This window comes from Anopheles maculipalpis, chromosome 3RL (genome assembly GCF_943734695.1).
Source record: "Anopheles maculipalpis chromosome 3RL, idAnoMacuDA_375_x, whole genome shotgun sequence".
NCBI classification, from domain to species: domain Eukaryota; kingdom Metazoa; phylum Arthropoda; class Insecta; order Diptera; family Culicidae; genus Anopheles; species Anopheles maculipalpis.
In genome coordinates, this window is record NC_064872.1 from 92,259,131 (window position 1) to 92,283,459 (window position 24,329).

Genomic DNA, 24,329 nt, shown 5'->3' on the forward strand with positions numbered 1-24,329 from the left:
GTGCATTCCGACCCTGTCTTCATTCTCAATCATAAAACGTTCATGTTGTTTTCCATAGGTTTATATACTTTCGCTTTTGCAGAAATCGGTTTGCCTTTGGTAATAGGATCCATTTACCCCGCCCCCTGCACCTGATCCTTCACGGGTTTTAGTGAAATGATAATGCCCCATTTGTAAGATTTGATGTATATCATTTGATACTTCAAAACTATTAAGAATCAAGGAACACCAGAAGATGTTTGGCGTCCCAAGGCTCAAGACTAAAGCATCAATCACACTTACCTGCTTTATATCAAAACGAATGTCTGCTGAAGGGGCGATTCCATTATTACTACCCTACGAACTGCTACCAATCACTTTCACCTTCATTGGGGCAGGAACGGGTACGTCGGATCATCGATGACGTTGTATGTTGATTGTTGTTGAATGGAACCGGATTTCTACTAGTTTGCCAGCATCCCCCAGCGACCATACGTCCAGTGTGCAGTGGGCTGCATCCCCACCATCTTTTGTCGGTCCAAGATTGTCACTGCCTTTGCTCTTTGAGGGAAATTCACATGCCACATCATACATGTGGCGGCCGGATCTGCGCCCGCAATAGCAAAAATAAATAGTTAAGCAATCTGGAACTCGTTTTGCCTTTCTTCATGCCACACAGATAAATTTTTCAGCTCGCAGCAGGATGTAACAGTGCAGTGCAATTCTATACGCAAATGCAATCCAATGTCGGTACTGGAAAGTACCCAGTACCGATCCTAGTTCCGGCTGTTATCCGTAACCATTGTCTGCTGGACGTAACTGCGAGTCGTAAAAGCTATATCCTGTCGCGAAACTTTAAAACAGCAGTCGATAAAAGCGATGAGTTGGTGTGTTTTCGTCCCATAAAAACACATACACACACATACAACCAAAGGCATTACACGATCGTGCCATTTTTTCATACTATTTAAAGCGGTGGTCGTGCTTGCCTTTATCTTCCCACCACTAACATGATAGAAATTTTGTGAAAACAAGCAATAACACTCGGGCATAACCAACAGCCACCGGAACAGGTGGTGTGTTTTACGATCTATTTACTGTATAGATGCTTTCCACTGGGCTCCTTCACTGCTCACGCTTTCATGCTGTATTGGCATCACACTGTTCGTTAAATCTACAATAATCGAAAAATGCACTTTTAACACACGCACACATTCATACAGCTCGCACAGTGTGAAGAAAAGCACAAACACCCACTCGGCCGCGGCCACTGTAATTACGCTACAGTGGAGCCGCTGTGGCCGAGATATTGGAACACAATACGAGTATGACACGCTTGGTCAAACGCGTACCAATATCTCCAAGAAAGCGACACTAGGGAGAAGTTTAACATGCACAACACAACTTGATGATATGTACGATCAGCACGCCATAGTGGTATCAACAATAATTAGCATTGTAACGATTAGTAAAGCACAGGTATAATGCACTTTTTTCACTGCTTTTCCTCACTTATCCCCGATCCCCTTTCAGGACGCCAGTCACAACACAACTACAACGATGGGAGACGCTTTGGGTTCTTGGGCGATTATCACACTGACGGTAGCGACATTCGCCATCACGATATGTCCATCGGTATCAGGTGGTGAAAGATGGTCACGCCAGCTGACAGAATTCACGGGAGGACCAGTGACCGGAAATGATTGGATTCCACTGTCTCGGCCCGGTTCCGAGCGCCAGGCAGGTGCTCGCGTGCTGAACTATTTTACCGCCCCTCAGCAGACTTTTCTCGATCCGGATAGTGCAGTACAAGCACAGCAGCATCATTTCACCTTCCTTAACCATCAATTTCCACAATCGAACCGCTTTTTGCTGCAGCAGCCTACACCTCAACAGCAACCTGCCCAAGAGCTCATTGAACAACCGTTCCATTTGACCAGCTTCCAACGAACAGCACCATTTGTGGGACAAACAATACAGCATCCACCACCACCGCTACCACAACCGGCCTCCTCAACGAATCCCTTCGAACAACAGTTCCTCTCAAAACCACCCGTCTCCGGAGCGCTAATCCAGGACGATAAGCAACAATCGCTGCTTCAACAACGCCAACAGCAGCAACAACCATCACTTCTCGATCAACCGTTTTCGTACCAACCAATACGTCAGCCAGACTCTGACTCTCACCCGCCCGGTCCACAATCCGGTCCGAGTGGTGGTGCTGTTTCGCAAGAAGAAGTGCAGCTACTATACGTGCCAGTCGAGACGCTCTACAACCAGAAGCAACCGCAACCAGCACCCGAAAACAATCGGTTCAATACGCTTCCGCAACCGGTTAGCCCATCATTGATAAACGATTTCTATACTGCCGCTACGACCACTACCACCACACCGAAAGCTCCACGAACGAGTGCAGCTACCTTTGCACCACACTACTCAACAGCCCCTGACACCCCGGCTCCATCCTTATCTCGCTCGTCAACATCCACGCTCGGTGGTATCTCATCCAAGCCGAAACCAAATCAACCACCACTTGCATTGTTCTTGTACAACGATGGCCGCCAGGGCAAGCTTTCCACCGGAGATGCACTCATGGGGCTAAAGAACATCAACGAGATCGCGGTATTGGACGCGTTCGGTAAGAACACTCCGAAAGTCTTCATCGGGCCCTATGGATTGGCACCTTCCAAGAGCTACTCCCGTTTTGATCTTCCTTATCTGTCCAGTGTGGATCTTTCCTCAAACCGCGCCCACCGCAAGTTCGAAGACCTACCATTCTTCGTGGCACCATTGAGTTACAAAACTCCCAGTGGATATTCGAAAATTGCACTTCCTCCGCCTCATGTCGGCTCGATCATTGTGCGCCAGAGCAGCTCAAGCAGTGGAAATGCTTTGGAACACAGTACTTTTTACACAAGACCAACGGCTCCTACCAATGTTCAGTATTACACTCCTTCCACGTTAAACTTTGATGATAATGCCACACCAACTAAAGCCCCCATCACCTTGGGCAACTCCGGCAAACCGATCTACGATTTAGATCACTATTCCTCGCCTACCGGCAAACCCGTCACAGCGCCATCCGCGAATGATCGAGGCGTTGGAAACTTTGGTTCATTCAGCAACCCGAACCCACTGCCGGCAAGCCGCCATCCTAGCGTGAACGAAGAATATTTTAACCTTGCCAAAACCAAGAAGCCAACGACAAAACCCACCCTAGCTTCGACCACTCCCAACTATCCGTTTCGATCATACGGTAGTACACGTCAGTTCGATTTCAAGCCTATGCCAGATCAAAAGATTCCCCCATCCTTCTATCCGCAAGAAGAAGATGATACTACAACAACCCTTTTCACGACAACGACGACAACAGAACGTCCGACCACGGCTCAGTTGCAGTTTGAAGCAGAACGCATGAGAACGCATTTCCGTGAGGAGAACTTTCGAAGTCGCCGTCCACATCACCATCAATCTACCACTCCTGCATCACTGATCGAAACAAAGCCACAACAACAACAACAACAACAGTTTGTACACAAATTCAAGCTAGTAGACTCAGTTCGTCCAAATAATGTTAAATCATCGGTGGTAGATCACGGCTTCCTGGACTTCTTTAACCATCCATCGCAGCAGCATACAGACGAGATGATCAAGACTACGTTCACCACAAGCCTTCCGGGTAGTGTTGGTGCAGAGCGGCAAGTCATCCGGAATAACTATTACACAGCGTCAGCCGCTGTAAACGAGGATACTGGGGCAAACAGTCACAGTAAATTTGTCAGCACGTACTACAACCCATCTTCAACGGCAGCCGGTACTACGACCGAGACGACTACACCTTCAACATTCACTACTCAGGATGTGTTCTTCCGCGATTTCGATCATCGTAGCAAGTTTTACGAGCGTGAACCGAAGTATGAAACCAGTTTTCCAACCACCGTTGGAACCACCGGTACAAGCTACATCAACAAGTACAAGTATGAAACGGATACGAACAGTGATTCGCTACGCTACACGGTCGAAGTTGTCACGACGAGCGAACCGTCTACAGGCACATCCGAAACAACACAACGCACAACTGATCTGCAGCATTACAACATACCCTCGGAGTTACCACCGATCAGTGCTAACCTTCCGGGACTCGTGAATGCGCTCATGGATGATCAATGGCCACCAAAAGCATCGGACACTGCCTCAGCAGCTGGAAACACGCGAGGACCTCATTTCCGCAAGCAATTGCATCGTACAACTACTCAGCCAACATCGGCTGTTGATTCGTACGACATAGAACCAGTAACCACAACCACCAGACGGCCCCTTCAGCGGCAAAGGCGTCCACATCCTTCGCGTACTACTCCTGCCCCATCTTTTGCCGCCGAAACGAGCGAGACCTCCGGTACAAGCACCCGAGCACCGATCTCACGATCACGTTCACGCTATGTACCGAATAACGAGGAACGTCCGTCACCCCGTGGGCGTAGCCGCAGTCGCACAACAACTCCGCGGGGCCCTCGAAGGGAGGAAGAAAACCTGGACTATCAACGAGACGTGTTAAAGCAAAACTACCCTTTAATTCGTCCACAGGGACACGCCGCTTCCGCCTCAACTACAACACCACCTTCGACAACTATCGCTACGACTACGACGCCTTCGACTACACTTTATAATCAGGAACAATATGAAGAAACGTCAGAGCGCCTCTTCTCCACGACCCTCATCAATGAGGCCCCACAAGACATAGGAGATCTGCAACAACAAGTAACACGAAAATACTCTACACATTATAGTGATTCGACCTACGAACAGGAACCAACCATGACGACAGTTCTGCCATCGCAAACGTCGAACTATTACGTTCCCTCGTATAGCACCCGATCTCAAACGGATGATCGGCCGGAAGAGGAGAAATACGTTCGACCTCAGGAAGTTATACCTCTGAATCGGGATCCAGAATCGGTCCATTCAGTGATTCCATTGAGGACACAAAATCCCGTCACGGAAGCATCCCCACAAACTGCTCCACCAGCCATTCAATATCTGTCGGAGAAGGAAGAAAGTGAGGAAAAACTCACCACCGCCTATGGCCAGCCGCTCGAGGAAGCGATGGAACTTACAAAGATGGAGATTACGCCTCGCCTCCGTCGGCCGGGACTTGTTTCACGCCAGAGAGAGACACAGCAGAACTATGCATCGCGCACAACCACGGAACGTACCACAACTACTCGTACAACAACCCCAGAACCGGCCGTGTCTGGTACAGGATCACGCACAGCTGCAGGACGCAGACCGGGATTTGTGCGACGACCTTCGAGACTTTATGCCACAACGACTGTCAGCCCTATCACGACCGCAGGATACAGCAGCGAGCAACAACAGCAGTCCACGTACGGAACTAACACCGTAAGATCACACACTACACTGTACAATGTGATCGTACACTATACTGTATGTTTATATCTTGTCTACAGGTGCGTACGAAGAATCGTCAAGATATTCTGCGAGGCCGTACACGTCGACCCACTACAACGACTGAACCAGCGCCAGCAGCAACGACCGCCTCTCCGGAGGCTCCGGTGACACGAGCTTTTGGCAGAGGCAGCAATTTGCGCCGTATTGCACCAACACTACGCTCCAGGCAGGAGGTACATACTAGGAGGTATGGTATTCAATGAATTGTCTGTAACATATCCGGTTTGTTTGTTTTTTTTTTTCTGCAGCAAACCGCAGCGGCTACTACGCAGCAACCAAGCACGTTGGCACCAGTCAGCAGCGGACCGCGATTCCGCATCCGAGAACGCACTCGATTTAATCTGCAGCCACAGGAATCGCAGTGGTCCACCAAACTGAACCAAAACTCCTTCCAGCCGGTGCTTAAGACCGAATCACGCACCAACGATATCCAACAGGAAAACGTATCAACTGAACCAGAACCGGAAATCGTAACTGCCGCACGAGACAACGAAATGTACTTTTTAAATGTATCGTCTAACTACGGGCAAAAGGATAGCAGCAAGCAAGGTGCGAATGCAGAGGATAGCACAGAAACTAGGTAAGCACGATGGAAATAGTTGATGGTTTTACATGTAAAAGTTAGCTATATCATTCGTATTCTATGGTGATTTCTAGTGTTTCCTCATTTGCTGACTTGTTGAATGATGTTATGAAGGATTTCATTGACGCTAACAGTCAGGAGAAACCAGAACGCAACAGCAATGGGAAGGATCAAGCTAGTACCGAGAGTCAGCGACGTCCTGTAGCGAACTTCCGTAATAATATCCTTCGCAAACGAGGTCGCTCAAAGGCTGTGGATTCGTTTGAAACAGCCGAATCACAGCACATTAATCAGGCGGCTCAGGTTTACAATGGACCGTCACGCTTTGGCGAATCGCTCAAGAATATCGATCACGTTGGGCTTTCGGGCAAGAATGCACCCCAACAGCGGGAAAGATTTGAAGAGCAGGAAAATACGGCTCAAGAACAAGCTACCGTAGCACCTGCCGAGAATGCTGCAGAGGACACCGAAACAGAAGAAGCATCGTTGGAAGTGATAACAGGGTACGCAGAAGCACAAACAAGCACGACATCAACACCATCGACCATAACAACGAAGATTACGGAAGATGTACCGATACTGGTTAGCATGGAGCACAGCTCCACAAGCCTGCCGGAGCAACACGATGACGCAGAAGTTACCACCGGAACGCCGACTACGGTCGAACCAGAGGCGGTGTACAATGACGAATCGAGCTTTCTCGCGGAAGGCGAAGTTACAAAAAATAGGGTTTCTGACGGAATTTTTGATGAAGTGAAAAAAACTATTTCCGATTTGTACCAAATGGCCGAGCATGATACGGAAACGGAAGAAATTATTGACGGTGGAGAGAGGATCGATGGGATTGAGAATGAGGATGTGCAACCAACAGAAGATCCACGTTCACTCGGGGGTAGCTTTGATGAACAAGTTACGTCCACCACCGATATCAGTCCGAGTGAAACGCAGTTTGTGCAGGTAACCGCGGAACCGCCTACGTTCATCAATCCTATGGGCTCGCTCGTTATACCGACATCCGTTTCAAACGGTATCACACACGAGACAGAAATATGCTATCGGGGTCGTTGCATAAAGACCGAAGACGACAAACGAAAGCGGAAGTTCAAATTAAACTAAGGGTTAAAAGCGGACACGAGGCGTGTCGTTTGATCGCACACAATGTTTGTGCGTGTATCGATAATCTGTAATAAGTGTAGAGTGTTATTTATTTTAGTGATTAGCTCAATAAAGAATGATCAAATCGAATCCTCCAACGATCGGTCGGTACTGCGATGCTAGAATCTTTTTCTAATTGTTCGTCTCGTCGTTGTTTTGGTTCTCGGATTGGAACTGTTTTATTTATTTTTTTTTTTTGTGGATAGGATGCTTATACAATTTATTTTACACGCAACGCTTTATTATCAAATATCTTTTTCCCAAGAGGGATTTTAAAAGCAATTCAAACGCAAGAAAATAGTGATAGATTGTTTGTTTATTTGCATTATTTGTACGGCTTGGACCCATCTACGATTCATCGTCTGACTCTTCATCGTCATCATCATCATCATCTTCATCCATCGCATCATCAACTTCGTCCTCGTCCTCGCTCATAGCATCTAGCGATTGTTTCGTATTCTTGAGGCCCGCAATATTTACCGATTTTTTTATTTTTTTTGTCTTTTTCGTCACCTCAATAGCTCTCTGGTTGATCAACTCAAATCCGTCCTTTTTCGTGTAACAGCAGTTGATAATCACCTTAAACTTGGCCATCGGTTTGCCGAGCAGCTTCAAAATTCTTGCTTGTTCCGGTGTGAGCAACTTATTCTTCTCACACACTGTAAAGTCTTTATAAAGCGTTACGATACCGCGGTCTAGCTTGGTAGGCATACCCAAAGAGCGCAGATGTGGCTCTATTGCATGCGAAAAGTCCTCCAACGGGCCCGGCATAAGCTTGATCGTTTGAGTTGCGCGAAACCCACTGCGGGCGAACTCTTCGGCCTGGTACGTTTCGAACCACTCCAGCACAGTTTTCTTGCTCTCCGACGTAAACAGTAACCCGCACTGTCCCATCATTTGTTCTCTCAGCCGCTCCATACCGTGTTCCAGCTTTGTGGATTCTTCGTTTTCGTCATCGCTTACCAGCTTCAGGCCCAATTGCATCACACGATTCTTACCGAAAAAGAACCTCGAATTTTTCCACTCTGTTCGCACATCCTTCAACTTGCTGTTGCGCATATTTTGTACAGAAAACAGGAATATATTGTCGTATTTTTCCCGGCATTGCTGAATATCCTCGATAATCTGTTGCTTGTTGGACAGACCCTTTCGATCGGTCTTGGTGAGGGACACTGATGGAGAACAGGTATAGCATTATGCGCCACTCTAGCCCAGCATAAAAGACACATACCTTTCTTGTCTCGTCTCGATTTAGGCATCGTAAAAAGTAATTAATTACTTTACACAGAACTATTCTTAAAAACGTGGTACACGAGCCGGGATGTTTACAATGCATTTGCAAACATGTGAGCTTTGACAATTTGTGTGTTTCGACCAAGTTTTATACATATTCAATAAATTCAATAAATAAATTAAATACTATTTTTCAAAAAATATGTTTGAAACTCTGATTTTTTTATTGCTGGTTGAATAATAACTTCTCTCCAGCCAGGATACAAAATTTTAAGCAGTTTAAAATTTTCACGACTAATTTACGATCTTAATAAAACTTAAAATATGTGGGGTCTGGATGAATCGGTTTATATGTACCTTGTGTAGCACACTGGAAATTATAGCCATTTCAACGTCAACTTTTTTACATTCTATATTTTTATTTGTGATATTTTCTTCCTAAAAAATTTTAAAGTGTAAATTTTACTTCATGAAATTTGCAGAATAATAATTAACGACAGTGTAAATTATGAATTCTGTTACAAAACCAATTATTCGACTTCACACCCGCGTTCCCAAATCGATTTGAAATGTAAAGCGTTCATGAAGCGTTTTTTCAGCTGTCAAAGATTTCATTGAGCTGCTAATTCTGCTGTGAGCCGTGTAAAGAAGTCGTGTGTGCCATCATAATTTTGTACGGTTAACTATTGTCTCTTCTTACCAAAAGTAAGTAAATTCGTTAAAGCTTATCTCCAGCTCCCAAGGGCACATCGAGTTGAGGACCGTGCGCGAAGATTCAAGTCTTATTTATTGGCGAAGTGGTGGTATAAATCAGGGGTGGAAAAATTTTCTCCCGGTGTGACGCATCCAACACACCCCATGCCCATGTCGATGTGTATGTCAGGGCAGCCATTTTGAGCGAATGAGTCTTAGGGCGACCACACTGAATACCAGTCGCTACGGTCAAATTAAGTTCGTTCGGACGCCGGTTGCTGCAATTTGCCTCTGAATCCCGTTACTTAAGGGTAGGTTTTTCATCGAAAAGATCAATTGTACGCGTTTGTCAGAATTTGTACGCGATCCATCGAAGATTTGCAGAAACCGTCAGCACACGCTACAGAACGGAAGTTGGCTATTCGGTCTCGCGTGATTTTGACGGGGATGAATTGTTTCATCCTCTTTTTCCGCTGCTTGTACAATACATACGCTGCCATGTATTTTCCATCCCCCTCCGGTCTGCCTACCTAAGTGGTGTGTTAGCCATTAGTCAAGGAATTCGCGTGATCTTCTTGACAATGTGTGCGTGTATGCAGCCTGCTTTTGTCTCTTTAGCCATCGTGGGTCGTCACCCAACGTCGTGCGTTTCGTGCGTGTATAAATCAAGTGCCTGTGTGTATATGTGTGTGTGAGAGAGCTAGTGTGAGACTATGCGGACGTCATTCGAACAAACGATGGTGTGGTGACACGGAGCAGAGTAAAGGAAGAAGAACAGCAAACGAGGTGTAACCAATACGCCGGGGGTAGTAAGCATAGAATTCAACCCCGAACGGTCACCAATACCAGCGCTCGTTTGAGCAGCAGGTTTTGTTGGAGAACTGTACACAATTTATTGTTTTTTGATGAGCTAACACAAAATAACTGAATTAGAATTCGATTTGATAGTCGATTGATGATAACGATAAGATGCTCGAGTGTGCGGGCGACATAGGAAAAAACTTGTGAGAGGGTGCAAATGAAAAAACAAGATCGAAGAGAGAGTTGGTGTAAGGTTGCGGGTCGAATTAGGACGAATCATTCGTGTGACAGTTGGGTAGAAATCATCGTCTTTTCCTGATGGAAGGTCCATTTTCCATTCTGTCTTCCTGTACGCAAAAGCAACATGTACGCATGTTTGTCGGGTGTCCCTTCCCTGTTCATCCCACCGCATCGTTTTGCGCAGGGGAACACAGTGAGAATTTTCTAGAAATTTCTGACCTACTCGCCATTCATCTCTTTTTCGAGTGAGAAAGAGATAAAAGCTAAGATAGAGTGAAATGGTAACAGGGTGGATAGACGGTAGTCGATCACCCCAACATCCTCTGGTACACCTGCACCATGAACACCAACCAATGATCGCTGCGGACGATGGTGTCGGAGATAGAAAAGAAAGAGAACTTGCTAGCTTCAATTCGATCGGCGGTGCGGTTTTGCAGTTTCCGGCCACAGACTACCGCTGTCTCCCTTGGCGGCGGCGATAAAATCCACATAGCGCGCACCGGAAACGCTTCTTCGCTTTAAGGAGGGTGACGCATCAACAACCCCTTCAAACGACACGACACCCACATTTATGGCTGGCACAGTCAATGTGCCAGAATGGAATGGAATGTGTGTAGTCCTACACCATTTTTCGCCAAAGGAATCTGGCTTCACATTCTGCCATTTCGGTCCAATCACGTTATCTCTTAGATGACATAAAATGCAACATGATACAGAAGCTTTTCCTTCAGGAATTCTCATTTTTTGTTGTCGTCAGATGTTTTTTTAACTGCTCTATTTGATTTGCGCTATTTGTGCTTCCTATTCGGTCGCATGCGCACTTAGTGTAAATCTTACCTTCACGCCCGTTTTGTTGCGTTGGGGAAGGGATTGGTGCGTCGGTGGTTGGAAGTAAAGAGGTGTCAGGGATGGTGGAGTAGTATAATGGCTGATTAGTTGGCGGCGACATGCGTCCAAAAGGGGTTGAAGCGCGAGGTGGCCGATCAACGATCGGTAGTGTGAGCCGGCACGTAGCAATTTCAGGAGAGCAATGAATAGTGAGAAAGAAAGTGAGAGAATGAGATTGCTCTTGTGTGTGCGCACGACGGCGTAGTTGTATTCGTTGGCTTGCATATGTATTTGAATAATAGGTAGAACGTTTTCAAGGCTAATTCGATTCCGAAGGCAGACGAGACGCGCGCGAAATATCAAGTCTTACACAGTCAAGTCTAACGTGTACATGTTACCATTGCTCCTCCATGTTCAAGGTGGTATCATTCCCAATTGAGGAGAGTGATTAGAACTTAAATGGTGGAAAGGGATTCATAGCTGGTTATAAGAGGTGGAGTAGGTATAGTTTGAAGATTGATGAACGGGTAGTTAGCTAAATGGGCCCCACTGTTCGGAAGATTGCCTGCCGGCAAGTAACGGGGTCAGTTTCTATATCACACGACACGATCGCCGGAAGTAGACTTCAGTCGCTGGTGCGGAGCTGCTACGAAGACGGTGCACGAGAATGGCCTTAAGCAGTTGCGACTACACACTCCAGCGCGTGCACTCTCTTGGACATTTAACAAGGAAATGGCGAGTATGGGTACGCGGCAAATTGCCATCAAACCAATGCCCTTGTTTTTCCTAAATTCGTAAGCGCTTGTTGTGGCTTTGGCGTAAATAGTTTTCGTTTTGGAGCGGTGCTAACCCCCTTTTATACTACAGAAAAAGTTGCAGAAGTATATTAACTTCTGCTATGTCTCTCAGATGGTCGTTATCCTACCTTTTCAATGCTTTAACTATTTCTCAACTGTCTCCTATGAGGGTGTGGTTTGTGAAGAAAGTACGAGACCATTTTTCGAACACGACATAGTGCGTAAAGCAACCTTGATGACCGCCTGATGATGAGCAAAAGCCTTCGCGGCGTATAGGCGGCATGTGCCGTGGGAAATCCATCATGAAGTCAATGCAAGGAATAGCCTGATAAATGATATAAATTTTACTGCTCTCCATCATCTCATTTTCACATCACGTCTATCGAGCTTAAACACAAAAATGGTGTTACTACACGTTGCATCATTTTTTTTATGATGATGACAATGATTTAAGGGGAGTGTATGATTGTCAACGACACGAGGAAGGATCGTATACGTATCCATTTGCGCGAGCAGGCTTAAAGGCAAGACGCAATCATGGACGCTGACGTTATTCGGCCATATATTCATAAATCTTCGCGCCATAGTAAAGTCGTTTGCGAGTGTGTGCGAAACCGTTGGAATCGCATTGGTTCAATCGTGTCTCTAAAGCAAATATGGATACTAACACTAACTCGGCCAGCAGCGAGGTCATCTCTATCGATAGCTGAGCCAGGACGTGTTTTTACTTCGGCAGGAAACAAAGTACTGTAAGTGTTTTCTTCGTTTTACTCGTTGGAGATGAATGCACTCAAGATAAGGGCCCAAGCAGCTTTCGGGGCCTGACTATGGATCCCGTCTACCTGATTTAATTGCTCTCCTGTGAATGCCGATAAGATATGCCGACATGTTGCTCTACATAAAAAAAAGGCAGCTAAATCTGGAAAACGGTTATTCAGGTCAAAAAACAATATCTTGCCAACAAGAATGAACTGGAAGAGGTAATGAGAAGTTACCTAAAAACGACAATCTTTAAAACTTGCTCCCAAGACAGTCGTTTTTTACAATCTATTCGTTTTATTTTGGCCTTCATCATAAATAAATGCATATACACCAGCACTAAGACTGCGATTGCGTATCTATATGACTTCCAAGTACTAACGAGTTCGCGTCACCTAGCCTAGTCTAGCTGACCGAAAAGGTCTTCCGATATTTGGCTCCACTTGGCCACTTGGCTTGATTGCTCGCTAGAAATGAATTTTCAGTACGTGGCGGTTGCATAATTGTGACGACAAAGACGTTATCACAGATAAGCAATGAACATCTGAGTACTAGTGCTACGGCATGAACACGACGACGACTGTATCAAATTATGCCTCGACGAATCTGTTTTCGTTTCGAAGGACGTGAACGTGAAGGATGGATTTTTCCTTCGTGACACACATCTTTGTTAAATACAAAACGCGCTCCATTATAACTTTTGGTAATTCATTAGGAACTACATTTGAAATGCTTCGTTTCCAGCCTGCGAAATATACGTACTCCGTACTACTCAGCTGTCGTTCGATACTCCACTAAACAGGATGCTTATCGTGAGGTGCATGAAGAAGGAGAAACCCGTGTTACGCACCCCACCCTCTTCGTACTTCGTACTCTTCGTACTTATTGTGTTTTCCTTGCGAGGAAGGGGTCATTTCCTCGGGGTAATAAAAAGACACTCAGTAGAAAGCTTTCCTTCCTGCTACCACTCCATTGTCTCTGTATTTGCTGTGAAAGCAAGAAAAAACTTCCAACTTTTGCGGGGGCATCTGTTTGAAGCTTTGGTTTTTTTTCTATCCTGGTTAGCAGCGCAAATGCATACACCATTGTTTTTACAAGGCAGAAATGGGGAGCAAAAGGATATGTTTCGTTTGTCGCTACAGCTAATATTGCCACAAAAGTTATTGCAAACTGAATGAATGGCCATTGAATTTTAATGAAGCTTTCTTTCGCCTATAAATAGCAAAAGAACGTCTCTTGGGGCTTTTTTTATTGCTACTGCTGTAAGAACCTGACTGTGCTGGTGTCGTTACGGCACGTGATGGATTGAAGAGCGGGCGTACTGCGATAGGAAAAGCCGCATATTGTATAACTTTTGCAAACTACTCACACAGTGCTGCTGCACATTGGAGCGTAATAAAGTGAGGACTGAAGATGTATTGTTAATTATCTTAAATGCGCAAAGATCTGTGTGCAGTGAAATAATGAAGATGACACTAAAGTGGAAAACCTTAGAAGGGCGACGATATTTCTTGCTGCACCAAATGAGAACCATTTTGACTTAGTTCCTAGTCATACCAGATCCTTAGACCAACATAGTTCATCTTTCATCTGAGAAAAAATTGAATAACTTCTATGTAGAACGGCTTTTTTAAATAAAAATTAGCCAAGCTTTAAGGACGAACCAATAGAAAAGATAAAAAAAATTATAAACCCGAACTGAAAAACTACGAGCTCCGAAATAGATAGAATTTTCTGAAGAATATGAAACACGAAATAGCTGCGCCGTCGCAGTTCAATCATAGCGTTATCCTGGTATTCTTACGTCCCGGTGCCGTGTGGTTTTCTGGTAAGCAGACGGGTTGTATTTTCTGCCCAACATAGCAGTAAAGAGAGCAGAAGCAAATGACGACAGTCAGTCCCATGTCCCATTTTTAAACCATAATCGAATCGATAGCTTCGAATATAAGTTTCGTGTCCGTGATTTTTTTTTTTAATTCGTAATGACGACCAGGCCGTATTGCTTAAAATCCAATCTTTTATATAGCTTTACAATTCCTTAAACTTATATCCTATTTTGAGGGTGGACATTTCCTTCTCCTTCAATTCAAGTGCACCTTATCCCGGGTGAGCTCGGTTGTAGATGTTGTTGTGTTCGTTGAATTTATCGTTCATTAAATACATTTTTTTTTCTTTCACCGTCCATATATTCGAAACAGTTCATGTATACAGAGATGTCTATTATCGAATTAATATAAAGGTACAATGTGTTCGTCATACATACGCACGATTATGCACTGAATAGTCTTACTGTTGAAAAAATTATGAGGACATTATTATGGTGAGCCTCCCCAATTTGGAGTTGAATTCTGTATTGACGGAATTGGTGGGGATATAGGCATTGAAAATAGGATTTTGGTTGCCAGCTAATTGGAAACCCTTCAATACCAAGTACTGTCCGGTTTCTTGTCAGAGTGTGTGAAGCAGTTTTTCTACCATCTTCACACGGCGTGAATATTCTCGTGAGGCCATTTTTTTGTTTTATGCGCACGCGCCACTAATAAACACATTTTCTCACTATCGTTACTCCCGTAGAATACTGTCTCTCGATTCCTTGCAACGTTGCGTTCCGCATTGGTCTCTCTCAGGCCTGCTATGAGGGATGTTCGCTTGAGAGCAATTTGGCCACTATTGTTTCAGCGTGTGTGATGTGATGAGCGAGAGGCTGTGTCTAAAATTTAGGGAGAACAAGAGTACCGTAGTTTTCAAGTCCAGTACAGATCAGCAAACGAAATCGCGAAAGCATGCTGACCTAATGTCCAACCTAAACGAGTGAGCAATGGGGAGAATGAGAGCTAGCATGCAATCCTCTTGCTAGAGCGCGCCACCAATGTCGGGTACTTTCGAACGAACCTAGCGGGGCCGACGGGACCACGCATCTCGGCAACCCAAAGCCAAAGTATCAGTCCCGGAGTTCGTGCGAGCTTTTCACGACGCGTTCGTTTTTCTGCGTGCTGCTGCTTTCTGCTGACTGTGTGTGTGTGTGTGTGGCGTTTTTATAGTGTGTAGTAGGAGAGTTGGCTGATTTTCGCGCCGTCGTTGATCGTTGGTGAAAAAGCGGCTCACCGAAAACGTAGGTTTTCCGTACTGGCTGAGAAGAAAGCTGAGCTACCGATCTCCCTCCCTCCCTCCGTCGATATAAGAGAAAAGCAGATGGGCGTGAACAGTAAACCGTTTTGCGTGAAAATGCTGCCACGACTAATGTCTCGTCAGTAAGGAATTTGCTCGATGACCTGCTCTCTGTCGTCTTCACTAACTTCTCCTCTTCCTTGCCGTTTTACAATTTCACCAGTGTGACACGGGTCTTTCGGGGCCAAACAAACTGGTGTTCATCCCGCAGTTTCCTTCAATCATGTTCATTTCGCTCTCGTGTCCCCATGACGAGATAAATTTAATGTGGTAAATTTGTCCTCTGGTTCATACTTTTTTATAGACGGAAAATTATCTACCATTTTGCTCCCGGCAGTAAAAATGGCGGCGTGTGTGTTCTGAGAATTAATAAAATTCCCACCTTTATCTACCACGCACTACCTTCTTAGCAACAGTACTAACGATTGAAAAAACAGAAAAAATGCTCTTATTTTTGGAAATGCCTTTTTTCTTTATGTGTGAGACTTTTCTGCTTCCGACGGCAGGCAAATGTTGTTTGGATTGGGTGTAAAAAGTTGCAACATTTTGCGTTTTGCAAGGCTTTGTGTATATATTTGTGTGTACTACAAAACGTGCTGATGAACAATTTTTTTAGTGTCGAAATATGATTCAGATAACTAATTACAAAAGACAAAAGATTTTGAAAGCTATTTTCACAATCCATCAAGTCTTTCGATCGATTAGAGCATGTGAGAAGACGTGACAAATGTTTCGAAACGTTTATTCGATTCTGTTTATGTGCGTAAACTGTGATGTGCAATGTATAATGTAACTTTTGTTTACACTGTATTGTAACTTAAAGTTGCAAGACCTTCATGTAACTTGTGACATGAAATAACCAGAAAGGTTAACGGAAACAGCACAAGATGAAATGTAATGAATTGGCAGACAGATTGTCCTTATGGATAGTATATGGGCGTATAATCAATCGAACCTGGGAGCTTGCGCTAGGTATCGATTTTTCACCTCGGTTTTCCAACATCGCCATCAATCTTTGTCGCATCTCTGCTGGGACTGGACTGTTGGTCACACACTTCGACGGTTGTGTCGAGCTACACTCACTCAGCTGAGTTGAAATGATAAGAAGAAGGAGGGAACGCAGAAAGCTGGCAAAAGATGAAAAATGCTAGAATGAATCAGATGATTCCATGCTCTTGGTCGCGTATGACTAATGAAGGCAACGAACACCGTAATCTATTTCTAACTAGCCCTTGTTGAGATTACATGTTGGATTTCCATGCCCTTGTTGAGAGTCAAAAAGGAGAACGTGATTTACGGACTGTGTGCGCCACACGTATACATATATGGAAAAGAAGACACATTGTGGAACTTTGTGTGAAGTCGAAAAAGCTACTGGGAAACCCAATCAATGACATTGAGAGCGAAAGAGACAAGAAGTCAAATAAAAAATCTTCTAGCCACATTTCCGCCCTTCGGCCCCCGGCTGCAGCAACACGTACACTACCAGCGTTTGCTGTTCCAGTCTCAAGTAAAGAAAACCCGAAAACGCAAACTCTTCATATTCTGGATGACGCCGGTAAAAAATTCATTTTAGTTTGTATGACCATCGTTTCGAACCGTACACACGAGTTTGTGGCTTCTCCTCCAGGAAGCAGAAGTGAGGTGTTGTCCAACTGCTTCTTGTTTTATTAGCACTAGTTTTCTTTTCTATTGTTCCATTTGGCCAGTTTTTCCACAAAGGGTCGCAATATATATTTTCTGTCACCCTTGATTCTATTACGCTGCTGCTTTCGATTGATCGGAAGAAGCAAGAGTTTCGAAAATACGAACTGTGGAATGTGAACAGAAGAGAATACACACACGCTCGCGCACGCAATACCATACCGCATAAACGTAAGGGGTAACGGGACAATTCCATACGAATAAACGAAGAAAAGCTGAACTAAACTCTACACACTCAGTTTCAAACTTTTTATATTATGTTTGGGATCCAAGTTGAACGTAGCCGTCATCATCAGGGAACAATAGGTTTGCATCAAACCTTGCGCTATGCTCTGCGAGAGAAGATTGCCAGTTTCGGTAGCTTCCGCATTTTATCTGCACTGTCAGTGTCCTACAGTTCCATGAAAGTGGAATCTTCAATTCTTTTCAGGGGCTTCCACAATAACACACGGCCAGTGGTAGACTGGTTCTGCAAATGGAAAGCTGAATTGTTTTGATGACTGCAGTATCTGAGTACATGATGTGGTACGGTTTGATTGCTTTTCCCATTCGATTACGTTTCCAGATTGCGTGGGAAGGATCGATATATGAAAGAGCGATGCGAAAATGCTATCGATGTTTCATTAAAAAAAAATGTTAAAGCTTCAGAGCTGTTAGCTAGCAAATGAAGAGTAACAGTTCCGTTTCCTTGCTATTCATTCTATAACAAAAAAATGGTGACACCTTTATGGTATGCATAAACCGTATTTCAGTAGCCACTTCACATGGCCTACCAATTAGAGCCATTTTTTTCTTTTGCTTGATTTGACGACCTACTGAGTCACGCTGGCCATCGTATGACTTAGTAGACTTGCTGATTATCACGTAATTGGATATTACGGTTTTGCGGCCCAGATGGGATTTGAACCCCGATCCTGCCACGTGAAGACCAAACGCAAACGCATCACGATTCACCATGGGGTCTGTGATGTCATTTTAACAGTTACCGTCACCAGAAAGAATAGCACGAATAGAATAGAGAAACAGTACTATTGGGTTTATTGCTTGTATTGTTGCCAGAGAGAAGAGAGAGAGAGAGAGAGAGAGAGAGAAAAAAAAGAGAACAAGAGAGGAGGAGCGAAGGGAAAGGATAGTGGAAAAGAGAATATTTGCGATCGGCAGTCAGCCCCGTCTCGCACGATTAGTTAGATTAGAAACGTCGCAATCGCCGGAGTGCGGCATACAGTCTTAAGGTGCTGGAGAAGGTAATAAACAAGACAGCGGACAGAAGCAACGTCGTTGATTTGGGTAACGCACACTGTCCCCGTCGCAAGGTTAACAACACTCTTAGCTCCGGATAAACCAAGATAACGCCGCGTGCTCCGGTTCCTGTATATTCCTTCATGCCGTCCTCGCTACTCTAGTACACCGCGAAGCAGGAAGAGGAAAATGTTATTTAAGTTATTTCCATTTAATGTGTATAATAAACCATGACGCAATCTCGGCCCCGTTTCGATTCGATGATCCAAGGCACCCTATAAGAGGATGTATTAGTGTGTCTTTTTCGAAATACATATGTATTCTATTCCTACTACGAGAGTCTTTAGTGCGAACCGGTGTAAAATTTCCAGTGAAAAATAGAGTGTGAAATTGTGTCGTGAATGTGTGTTTGTGTTTGTTTTGTTATAAATTTTAATCGTTAAGCGCATTACCGCAAACTAGAATATGCAGATGCATGTTTTAATTTTGTGCGTGACTTACATCGCTCTCTTTTTTGTCTTGTGTGAGTCGTAATTCCTGCACTCTCGCCATGGTTTATGACATCTGCCACTGTGTCGGATTACGTCATTTACGAGAGCGCCACCAGAGCGGTCACGTTTTTTTGGCTATGCGCTGGCACGCACATAGAACGCATTTGCGTGCGCGTGTGTGTGTGTGTGTGTGTGCGTGTGTGTGAGTACTTGTGTATATGTTGGTGTGTAGTAAAAGGACCTTGGCTATTGTAAATGAGTGGAATTGATTTTGACACTGTACGCGAGGACGAAAGTGCATAAAATGAGGATCGGTCTTCGGTGCTGTTTATCATTGAATTAGAAAAAATATGCTGAATGACTAATTGTCTTCGTCGATGAAAACGGGTCTTGTGACGAATATTATTCTGCTCAGCATCATCGCTCTTTCTCTCTCCATCTCCTCCTCCCCTATCTTCACATTGCGTTAATAATCGCAGCAGCTGCTCGGATTACATTGCTCGCTTTATGTAAAAATATTCTGCGAAGCATTTTCAATCGTGTACGGTTCTCCAACGAACGAATCGAACGAACCCAATGCTCGGGAAATTCAATCGCTTAAGGTACTCTTTTTCTGGAAACATCGACAATTTCTAAGGTTTGCCAACTCTTTTTCACACCAACCCGTAGCGGTGCAACATAGTAATAAGCGGTAGAATATCGATCAACATAAGAACACTCACAATACGAGACAACCTTGCTGCATACCGACAAATCTCTCCCAACGTTCCTTAGTGAGAGCGGCGTAGGCGAGATGTTTAATTCGTTTTTCCTTTTTTTACCATTTCAATCGATAGCCGCCGGCCCCGAATCGGCTTTTCGGTGTTGGCAGCAAGGCTGCTTTTTGTATTTCCACTTTCCTGGTTCTAATGTGAGACAAACATTTGTCTTGTAATCCAAATTTTTATTCATTCTCGACGAGCAAAAATTGCAGTGTTCTCTAGTGATTCGGCAGTGATAGTAACAGCAATTATCTCCGTGCGCGCACGATCAGGAACATCTAAGTTTCCGGGGTTGAAAACATTCGATTGAAATATGGGGTTTAAAAGAACTTTCATTTAGCTGGAGGCTGATTGCAATAATTCGTTTTAAAATAGGACGTTATTTCAGTGTCGTCAAAATCAATCGTCAATCGTCAAAATCATTTCCGCCAAAGGCCGTATTGCTTCCGCCGAAGAATTCAAGTGAAAGGAATAGTTTACAAATTCTAATGTCGTAGTTATTATTGAACTAAAAGAAAACGTTCGCACCATTATTGTCGTCTCCTTGCGTTTAGCATTCTTCCTCTATCTAGAAGTTGATCATAGTATTATCCTCAAATAGCATAGCATAATGTGATTGATGGGCCAGTTCCAGGGAGTTTTTTGTTTTCGTTTTTCAGCCCACCTGACAACTGCAGGCCCTTGTTCTAACATATGCACATTTATTTCTATATCTCCACAGGAAGCTTCTCTCGTTTTAAGCTAGTAAAAGGAAAGCTAAATCAAAACACTCAAAATGTCTACGGTCGACAAGGAAGAGCTAGTTCAGAAGGCAAAACTAGCCGAACAATCTGAACGGTAAGCGTCAGAAGTCATATCCACAGGAAACATTAGTGTTCTAAGTAATCTTTTTGAATTGGGTTATCTGAACTTTTGATAACGTTTTCAGATATGATGATATGGCACAGGCAATGAAATCAGTAACAGAAACTGGAGTGGAGCTGTCAAATGAGGAAAGGAACCTTTTGTCAGTTGCTTACAAGAACGTTGTAGGTGCCCGAAGGTATGTAGAAATGGAACAGAACAATATGGGATCTAGTGCATGTGACTGGTATTATTTTGTTGTCCCTTACCAAAACCACCAAATGCAGATCATCATGGCGAGTGATATCATCGATTGAACAGAAAACTGAATCCTCTGCCCGCAAACAACAATTGGCACGAGAGTACCGGGAACGAGTCGAAAAGGAACTGAGAGAAATCTGCTACGAAGTGCTGGTATGTACATAGGCTAAGATGCCCCCTAAAATGGGCCCCCAAGAGATAAAATCGATTGACATTGTTTCGTCAATCTTCTCGTGCATCTATTTCGCATCGCAGGGTCTGCTGGACAAATTCTTAATTCCCAAAGCCAGTAATCCAGAAAGCAAGGTGTTTTACCTCAAAATGAAGGGAGATTACTACAGATACCTAGCTGAAGTAGCCACCGGTGAAACCCGCCACAGTAAGTCCATTCTGTTTATCCAATTGTTTAACGCGTGACGCACGGGAACGAATGTGTGCTCGCTATTTACAATCCGTTGTGTATCAACAAACAGAAGATTCGTGCTGTCCTCATCCCCTATCTATTGAATATGCCTCCGCTCCCTTCCTGTTCCACTTCCTTATCTCACGACGAACGTCGTTGTCACACGCAGTGAAAAATACTAATTATGTTCGCACATTTTTATCTCTTCTATATTCAACTTCCATTCGCTCGCTTTCCGACGTCGCCGTGTATATGAATACCCTACCTATGTGGTTGGGTGTATACGTACGCACGTGCACCATCATTTACACGTACATGAACACCCTGTTCAAATAACTCACAGCCGTAGTTGACGATTCCCAAGCCGCGTACCAGGATGCCTTTGAAATTAGTAAAGGCAAAATGCAGCCAACACATCCTATCCGATTGGGTCTCGCGCTCAATTTTTCAGTCTTCTATTACGAGATCCTAAACTCTCCCGACAAAGCCTGCCAGCTTGCCAAACAGGTCAATTATGATGCTTTTAAATTTAAATGCTGTGTATTTATGTTTGTTTCCTTCGGTTCGGACGGCTTACATTAGGCCAGTTTAATATCGTTTCAGATCAATCAAAATAAGTATAATACACATTCGCAAAAAACGCGCTTTTTACATACTGCTGTGGTGACGGCGTGATGACTATTTTCTTTAGCATAGTTGAACTACGACGTTCTGTCGTTGTTTGAAATAGGTTCCAGTTCTAGCTAACAAAAACACACGGCGAAAGAGCACGCGTTAATAATTGTGTTTTTCATGTTCCCTTAACAAATTGAAGTTATGGCTAAATTTGCGTTCGAACACACTCTGTTTTTTGCCAAACTGCTATTGATGGATGAAGTGTCCCCAAGCTGCGTTTCTGTGTCTTCCATTGCTTTTACACAACATTCCTTATGATCAAAAATAAGCTCCTCACCAAATAATTGAGGCGTTAATATTCCAGTAAGAGCTATTTGTTCGCTAAGCTTAAATTTTACAATAACTACCAGGGAAACTATGTAACTTCCTAGCAAGAGAACACTGTTCTCATGTAGCAGAGATATGCTGGGCACATTGAAACATTATGACTCCTCCAGTATCTCTTTCTCTCTCTCTCTTTCTCTCTCTCTCTTTTCTCTTTAGCTGTGGTTGAGGATTCGCAGAAGTCGTATCAGGAAGCGTTCGATATTGCAAAGTCAAAAATGCAACCCACGCACCCGATTCGGTTAGGTCTAGCGCTGAATTTTTCCGTCTTTTACTATGAAATCATAAACTCTCCAGCACGGGCTTGCCATTTGGCGAAGCAGGTTAATGTTTTTTTTTCTTTTTAAAATAATTATGTCGTGTGCTTTTCATATCTTGTCAAGTTCTTATTTTTTTCTTCTGGAATTAAAGTTAGGTATTTTTGTTGCATTCTAATAACTATTTGAACCCTTTGCCATTTGAACCGATTTGCGATTGCTGCAGTTGTTTGATTTGTATGAATATCGTATTGTTGAATATGTTACACTTTGCTTAGACTTTACTAATCCAGCAATAATCGGCATCTCATTCATCGGTCAATTACCATGCTAGCCATTCTTCCAATTGCTATTTTATTGTAAGTGGCTTGCGAATTGTGGATCGATTCATGAATTTTACATTAACTATACAGTCCAGACTTTGTTCATTATACGCATAGTATATGCCATTTTTTATAGAGTCTTCTGAGTCTCTGAGACTACATTCGTCTCATTCAAAAAGCATAGGCGATATTGTCCGATGATCCGCACGATGATATTATTATCCATGTTATGAAACCTATGTGTTTGTTCTAATTTTCAGAACGAATATATTTCCAAAAAAATCAAAGAAATATTTAACAGCAAAAAATAATGAAGAAAAAATTAACAGTAAATTGGTTTCGCTATCGCTCGCTCGTATTGCCGAAAGATCTAACATAAACAATGCATCCCTAATATCAGACTTGTTGTTCGTGTGTTGCTATATGAAAACAAACAATGCATCCCTGATATCAGACTTGTTGTTCGTGTGTTGCTATATGAAATTAATAAAATTAACCCAATTTCATCCACCACACGCAACCCATCCAAGACCCGGTATTCAATTGCGGGACAGATTCATGCACCCGGCACATGTTCGCGCAGCTGTGATTGATGTATACTTTATTTTGATCGATTGAAATATGACTCAAGGAAATTTGTTCGTTTTAGTTTCAGACTTTCCCAGAGATGGGGTAATCGTTCCTTCTTCTGGAATTAGTCAAACTTATATAACGATGTAGTAAATGAATGAAATTAACGTAAATTTTCTGTTTATTCCACGATACACTCTCCCATTTAACACATTTGGTAACTTGGCCGTTAAATGGATGGACAAACGGGCGGATACATTCGACTATTTCGGGTTCTGAAATAAATTCTTCGTACAGGCATTCGATGACGCGATTGCTGAGCTGGACACGTTGAACGAGGACTCCTATAAAGACTCGACACTCATCATGCAGTTGCTGCGAGACAACCTTACGCTGTGGACGTCCGATACCCAAGGAGACGGCGACGAACCACAGGAAGGTGGCGATAATTAACCAAACTAAAATTAAAGCAAAACAAAGAACACACATGCATACACGCAGTCACGAGCACACTCATACAATATACACGAAAAAAAACCCTAAAGCATAATAGAAATTCCTTTTGACTATTGATTAATACGAGAACAAAGCGGAACAGCGGAAGAAAGAACAAACTTATGTGTAGTAGAAGAAGCGAGTACAGAAAAAACGAGTAGCTTCCGCGAAATAGCAAAAATCGTGTAACAAACATAAGACAAAAGGACGTAGCTAAAAGGGTAACGACAACCACCCGCCGCGACAATGTCTCAGCATATGCAGCTGCCAAATGGTAG

The 24,329-nt window shown here is 43.8% G+C and overlaps 3 protein-coding genes across 5 annotated transcripts; 2 read left to right on the forward strand and 1 right to left on the reverse strand.

Moving 5' to 3' along the window:
• Positions 1-1,533: 1,533 nt before the first annotated feature.
• On the forward strand, positions 1,534-7,147 carry LOC126561319 (mucin-5AC). The gene is made up of 4 exons (XM_050217393.1): positions 1,534-5,379; positions 5,448-5,621; positions 5,697-6,028; positions 6,106-7,147. The coding sequence occupies exons 1-4, from the start codon at positions 1,540-1,542 to the stop codon at positions 7,145-7,147; spliced, it is 5,388 nt and encodes a 1,795-aa protein (XP_050073350.1). The 5' UTR covers positions 1,534-1,539.
• A 370-nt stretch (positions 7,148-7,517) lies between these two features.
• Positions 7,518-8,509, reverse strand: LOC126562768 (mRNA turnover protein 4 homolog). Its single transcript, XM_050219351.1, has 2 exons — positions 8,418-8,509; positions 7,518-8,358 (listed from the first exon to the last, which is right to left on the reverse strand). Exons 1-2 carry the CDS (start codon positions 8,443-8,445, stop codon positions 7,535-7,537), a joined length of 852 nt encoding a protein of 283 aa, XP_050075308.1. The 5' UTR covers positions 8,446-8,509; the 3' UTR covers positions 7,518-7,534.
• A 465-nt stretch (positions 8,510-8,974) lies between these two features.
• LOC126562862 (14-3-3 protein zeta) lies at positions 8,975-24,035 on the forward strand. Of its 3 annotated transcripts, none has more exons than XM_050219455.1 (7): positions 8,975-9,124; positions 20,622-20,737; positions 20,829-20,942; positions 21,031-21,157; positions 21,260-21,383; positions 21,751-21,914; positions 23,854-24,035. In XM_050219455.1, exons 2-7 carry the CDS (start codon positions 20,676-20,678, stop codon positions 24,007-24,009), a joined length of 747 nt encoding a protein of 248 aa, XP_050075412.1. In that variant the 5' UTR covers positions 8,975-9,124; positions 20,622-20,675; the 3' UTR covers positions 24,010-24,035. The 3 variants fall into 3 exon arrangements, with proteins under 3 accessions (XP_050075412.1, XP_050075413.1, XP_050075414.1); XM_050219456.1 differs by lacking the exon at positions 21,751-21,914 and adding an exon at positions 22,566-22,729; XM_050219457.1 differs by lacking the exon at positions 8,975-9,124 and adding an exon at positions 9,265-9,423.
• The last annotated feature ends 294 nt before the right edge of the window (positions 24,036-24,329 follow it).